At 36.2% G+C, this 6,350-nt stretch overlaps 1 protein-coding gene across 4 annotated transcripts; it reads left to right on the plus strand.

Moving 5' to 3' along the window:
- The first annotated feature begins 547 nt into the window (after positions 1-547).
- LOC111391711 (putative disease resistance protein At3g14460) lies at positions 548-6,350 on the plus strand. 4 transcript variants are annotated; one of them, XM_023016958.1, is made up of 5 exons: positions 548-4,484; positions 4,986-5,050; positions 5,602-5,699; positions 5,904-6,086; positions 6,340-6,350. In XM_023016958.1, the coding sequence occupies exon 1, from the start codon at positions 627-629 to the stop codon at positions 4,467-4,469; it is 3,843 nt and encodes a 1,280-aa protein (XP_022872726.1). In that variant the 5' UTR covers positions 548-626; the 3' UTR covers positions 4,470-4,484; positions 4,986-5,050; positions 5,602-5,699; positions 5,904-6,086; positions 6,340-6,350. The 4 variants fall into 4 exon arrangements, with proteins under 4 accessions (XP_022872726.1, XP_022872727.1, XP_022872725.1 ...); XM_023016959.1 differs by lacking the exon at positions 6,340-6,350 and adding an exon at positions 6,149-6,320; XM_023016957.1 differs by lacking the exon at positions 6,340-6,350 and having other exon boundaries at positions 5,904-6,320.

Below are 6,350 nucleotides of genomic sequence, written 5' to 3' on the forward strand. Positions count from 1 at the left end.
AAGAACGATTTATCTGTGAAATATGATTAAAGTTAAAATCATATCATTGTTTCGATCTATTGAGTTTAAACCTGATTTGGTTTGATTTAAAATCCAATAAAAATCTTAAATCAAAGTCATTAATTAATTTTAATCACACGTTCATGGAACTGAAAACTTTTTAACAACACATTTCATCAACTTCTATCAAAACCTACGAAAAAACTGATTTTAATCTCTATCAAGCATAAGCTTAATTTAATTTAATATGCCAAATATTATAAATATTTAAAGTTTTATTTATAAAAAATTTGATAAATTGTGTCTAATAATAAAACTGAGAGTATAATAATTATTTAAATTTAAAAAAAAAAACTATCTTTTGAAGAGTGAAATGGATAGACTATGATGGAAAGGACTTAGTGCTCATTTAGATCTATTTTTTGGGGTTACTATTCATAAACAAAATTGCATTTGGATGAAATTGCAGCTACCTCTATAGATTGGTATGAATGGCGAAATTTTCCCAAACTAATATGTGCATATTTTGTTGTATAATTGAGTCCATTGACCAGTAGTCGACTTTCATTCTCTCTTTCATTCATCTCTTTGATCTCCTGCTTCCTGTCTTACAAAAAAAGATAACAATGGCTATCGTCGAAGTTTCTCTAGATCCAATTCTCTCTGCTTTGCTTGAGAAGCTGGCCTCTGGTGAGCTGCTGAAATTTCTGCGTCGCATTGGAATAGATGCCCAGATGAAAGGATGGCGTAGAACTTTGTTGATGATCCAGGCTGTGCTTACTGATGCTGAAAACAGGCAAATAACAAGCCAACCTGTGAAAGAGTGGCTGAACAATCTGGAAGATTTGGCTTATGATCTTGAAGACTTCGTGGATGAGTTGAATACTGAAGCTTTGCAGCGCAAATTAAGGAAAAACAAAGGTAGCTCCAATATGGCAAAATGGCTCATCCCCAATAATCTTTCTTACATTGATTTCATGTTTAATCGCCGGATTGCTTCCAAGCTAAAAGAAATTAGTTTTCTATTGGAAGATATATCCAAAAATATCGAAGTTCTCAGTTTAGGGGAGAATGTGTGGGTGAGGCCTTTTGAAAGATTGCGAACTTATGCAAGAGTTCCAACAACTTCGTTTATCGCAGAATCAGAAGTTTATGGAAGAGCAAAGGACAGAGAGCAAATACTCAAAATCTTAGTTGGTGTTGAATCAAATGATAGTCAAATAACTGTGGTACCAATTATTGGCATGGGAGGTGTCGGCAAAACAACTCTTGTCCAACTAGTATATAATGATGAAAGATTGAAGGACAAGTTTGATCTGAAGGCATGGGTTTGCGTTTCAGTTGAATTTGATGCTGTAAGAGTAACAAAATGCGTTCTTGAGTTAGTTTCTGGTGAAAGGTGTGATTATGAAGATTTTCCCACACTTCAGAGCAAACTAAAGGATATCCTTTCAAACAAGAAATTTCTGGTAGTTTTAGATGATGTATGGAATGAATATTATGACGATTGGGACATCCTACGCCGTCCTTTTCTTGCTGGAAAACCTGGAAGCACAATCATCATTACCACTCGACAAGAAAGAGTGGCCAAAATCATGTCTGGAATTCCAGCATACCTTCTGAATCAGTTATCAGAGGGCGATGCATTATCATTGTTAGCTCGACATGCATTTGGAGCTAAAACTTTTGACCGACATCCAGATTTAATAGAGATTGGCAAGTCTATGGTAAGAAGATGTAAGATGTTGCCCCTGGCAGTAAAGGCCCTTGGGAGAGTTCTTTGCAACACAGCAGGTCGTGAAGAATGGGAAGAGGTGTTGAAAAGTGAGATCTGGATGGATGAAGAAAAGAGTGAAATTCCTCCTGCTCTAAAACTGAGTTATCACTATCTTCGTCCGGAATTGAAAAGATGCTTTGCTTACTGTGCGCTCTTTCCCAAGGACTATATGTTTGAAAAGTTGCATCTAGTGCACTTTTGGATGGCGGAAGGTCTTGTGCAGGAATTTGTGAAAGATAGGTTAATTGAAGATGTAGGTAGTCAATATTTTGATGAACTGTTGGATAGATCATTCTTCCAACAATCAAGTACCAATTCTTCATGCTTTGTGATGCACGATCTCTTTAATGATCTAGCTAAGTTAGTTGCTGGTGATAGATGTTTGAGGATGGATGATGCCCTCAAGGAAAATCTTCCTAGTAAGATTTCTCAAAAGGTCCATCACTTGTCATTCAAGCGCACTGGGTATGACACTTATCCTAGATTTAGTTTTCTCAACAAAGTTAAAAAATTGAGAACTCTTTTGTCACTACCTGTTGATGCGTATTCAAATTACATATCACAAAGAATTTTGCTTCACCTATTACCAAATTTGTACTGCTTAAGAGTGCTATCCTTGAATGGTTATTCAATTTATGAGTTGCCAGATTCTATTGGTGATTTAAGACATCTACGATACCTAGGCCTTGCTCAAACTTTACTGAAGTGGTTGCCTGAATCTGTGAGCACCCTTATCAACTTACAAGTGTTGATTATAAGAGGTTGTTGGAATCTTACCAAATTACCCACAAGCATGGAAAATCTTATTAATCTTCGGCATCTGGACATTGCAGCTACTCCTAAATTACATGAAATGCCTCATGGAATTGCTCAACTAACAAGTTTGCGAACGTTAACTAAGATGACTGCAAGTGAAAGTAAAGGAATGGGGTTAAAAGACTTGGGCAATTTATCATTTCTACAAGGTGAAATTTCTATCGAGGAATTGCAGAATGTTGTGAATGTTCAAGAAGCAATGGATGCGAGGCTAATGGATAAGCCAGGCCTTAACAAAATAAGGCTGCAATGGAATGAAGTCTTTGATGATTCCCGGAATAAATTCTTTGAATTGGATGTGCTTAATGCATTAAAGCCCCATGAAAACTTATCAACACTTGAAATTAAGTATTTCGGGGGTATGAATTTCTCTAATTGGATTGGAGATTCAGCATTCCTTAAGTTAGCAAAGGTAAGCTTCGAATTTTGTGAAAATTGCGTAACTTTGCCACCATTAGGGCAACTACCTTTGCTAAGAGACTTGAGCATTCGAGGCATTCGTCAAGTGAAATTGATTGGAGCTGAATTTTATGGAAATAGAGGCCATGGAGAATTACCTTTTCCATCACTCATTAGTCTGACTTTTGAGGACATGTGTAACTGGGAGGAATGGCTTGGAATAGAAGGTGTTATCGAACTTTCTCAGCTACGCAAATTGAAGATAAGTTGTTGTTCAAAATTGGTGAGGCTTCCAAATCTCTTACTGCCTTCCCTTTGTGAATTAGAAGCTACAGAGTGTAATGAGGTGGTCCTAAATCATATGCAGAATTTGGAATCTTTAACCCAAATACGATTGACTAGAATTTTTGGATTAACTTCAGTTATCAATGCATTTTTACAGTTTCCTTTTAAACTTGAAAGTTTTGAAGTTATTGGATGTGATGATCTTGAGACTCTATTTCCAAGTGATAGTACTGCACGAAACCTAGTCAACCTAAGAAAAGTAGTTGTTGAAAGTTGTCCTTCGCTATTGTCCCTTCAAGAGATTGATGTTCTTCCTGATCTTAGGACACTTACAGTAGAACAATGCAGAGCTCTAGAGTGGTTGCCTACTAAAATATCTTGTCTTGAGGAGGTATTTATCAGAGAGTGTCCATCTTTGAAGACAATGATGAACCTACAGGATTGCAGCACCTCACTCTCATCTCTTTTTGTTAAGCATTGGGTGAATTTGAATTTAACAAATTTACTAGGCTCCGGCCACAATTACGGAAGTCTCACTGAACTATACATATGGTCTTGTGATGGTCTAGAGTATTTTCCACATGGCGGCTTGCCCACGCCAAATTTAAAAATACTAAATTTAAGAGGTTGTCAACATCTCAAGTCCTTACCCGATAGGATGGAACTACTTTGGTCCCTTTTGTACCTGGAGGTGAATTATTGTTCTTCATTAATGGAAATCTTTTCCCAAGAAAATAGTCCCCCAAATCTGTCTCACCTTGATATCAAAGATTGCGGGAGGAAACTAAAGCCCCTGGGGGAGTGGAACCTACACAAACTCACCTCTCTTAAAAACTTCTGTTTTGGTGGATGTCCGAAGCTGGTTTCCTTCACTAACAATGCTGACAAAGAACAATGTGTGCTTCCTCCATCTCTAATTCAGTTGGAGTTGGTTGACCTGCCAAATCTGACAACCCTATCAAAGGACTTCCAAAACCTCACCTCTCTCCAACAACTACGCATCTATAGATGCCCAAAGCTTGTGGCATTGCCTTTGGAAGACCAGCTTCAAAAGCTTTCGAGCCTTTGGATTCGAGACTGCCCACTTATTAAGAAACGGTGTTTGAGGAACAAAGGAAAGTACTGGCCCATCATTGCTGACATTCCCGACGTCGAAATTGATTTTTATTCCATCTATGATTCATTTCCGTGAATTCAATTGCACGAGGTAACAGATTCAATTTCATACCTATGAATCTCAACATCATTTCATGCAAACACCTTTCGACATTTAGTCAATTTTTTTTCATATCAGAATGTGAATTTTCTGCATCTAATAGTGAATCTACACTTTCTGTAATAGTTATTCAAGCGTTCATGCTACTCTGTGTCTCATATGTGTGCTCTGTTGTGCGGTAAAAATCAATGTCTGAGCCGATGTACGAACAATCAAGTAATTGATTGGCTATGGCACTAAAATCAGTCTCTCTCTCTCTCTCCTCAACTTGTATGTGTTTTACTAACAGAAATTCTATCAAATAGATAAATGGAGTGATAGTTGTTTTTTCAATTAATTACCTCAACTTGGATGGAATATGTGGTTAAATTATTAATATTTGCTTCGATCTTCTTTAGGAAACCGGAAATGCATTGATTTGACTTACTATATGTTTATGCATTTTTTAGATTGGAAGTTCTTACATCTTTTGAATGGAACTAATATTTGTAGGCATTTTCTGATTACTTGAAAGAACGTGAGATGGAATGAAGGTGCCTCTTCTATTAGATCTTAAAGTAAGTTTCTTTTTCGAATATACTTTCTGCATTTTCAGAGAGAGTGTGTGTGTGTGCAGTGTAAAGGCCGCAGTGAAATTATATGGTAGGATATGTGACTGAAGCTATGTTCAGTTGCCTTTTTTATTACATGATTTTAGTAAATATTTTTCTGACTTCCTCAAAACGAACTTTTCCTTTTGGGGGGGTTCCCTTCTGTAATGGTCAAACAATTTGTTTTGACTGTGAAAATTGTCTTGACTGGGCAAGAATCCTTTTTCATGTTATTTTGTTGATTTTTAAGTTATTACAATTGTTATTTGATAAATTTTCTTGATTTCATAGATTAATCTCCGTTGATTTAGTTTCTCGTGTCCATTTTATTTTTTAAGGAAAAAATGTTTTGTGTGTGTGTGGAAAGTATATCCATCTGTATGTGGAAGCATATTTCATATAAAACATATATTCACCTTCTTTTGTTAGGTAACTATGAAGCTTTGCACATCTGCTTTCCATAATGTTTACTCTTGCAAATTTTATAGGCTAATGTTGCTAAATCTAATTTCTTTCAGTTCAGATGATGTGATGATTATTGATAGTGTTAAAGATTACTCACCAGATTGCTGAAATGATAGGGTTGAGAAGTGACACTGAATTTCTCCAAGCTTTCGTAAGTTTTGCCTCACTTGTTAGTTTTGGCTGACTTCAACTTTAATAAGTTTGTTGAGCCAAATATTTCTTATTAACAGCATCGACGTACTTAATTTATTTTACGCTTGAAACAACAAATGTATGTTTCCTCCTCTTTTCTTCTGGAAGCTACATCAAAATGGAATTGTCTTCTATGTGAAGATTTTCTTCTTCTGAATTGCAGGTACGCACTATCACATAAGTTGACGTCTCTCTATATGGCAGCATATGAGCCATCAGGTAGACATGTTCAACTGAGGTTTCTGGGCAATCATTGGCAACTTCATCTCAAGACAGCTCCCATTTCAATCCTTATCATACGACATGGATCACTGCACCCAGTGTAGCATTGTCTGGGATGACAAAGGTAAAATCCTTATTATGGTTTAGGATGTTGTCATCCCCCCTGAATCACCGTTTGTTTTTCAGATTGAGTGCAGTGGCTTTTATTGATTTTTCACCGAGAAAAATACTTCAAATTACTTGAACAGTTAGCCTCGTATGTATTGGTTAACTAGTCTTGTGTTTTTTTTGTATGCATTTTTTATTTTTATTTTTTGTTTATTACTTTTGTTTGATGCTATAGCTATCTGTGATTAATTTTGCAATGATAATATTAGGCTTGCTGTGA

This window comes from Olea europaea, unplaced genomic scaffold (assembly GCF_002742605.1).
Source record: "Olea europaea var. sylvestris unplaced genomic scaffold, O_europaea_v1 scaffold827, whole genome shotgun sequence".
In the NCBI taxonomy this organism is placed as follows: Eukaryota; Viridiplantae; Streptophyta; class Magnoliopsida; order Lamiales; family Oleaceae; genus Olea; species Olea europaea.

Excerpts from the sequence above, each read along its gene's own strand:
- LOC111391711 (XM_023016958.1), top strand. The coding sequence starts at position 627 with ATGGCTATCGTCGAAGTTTCTCTAGATCCAATTCTCTCTGCTTTGCTT.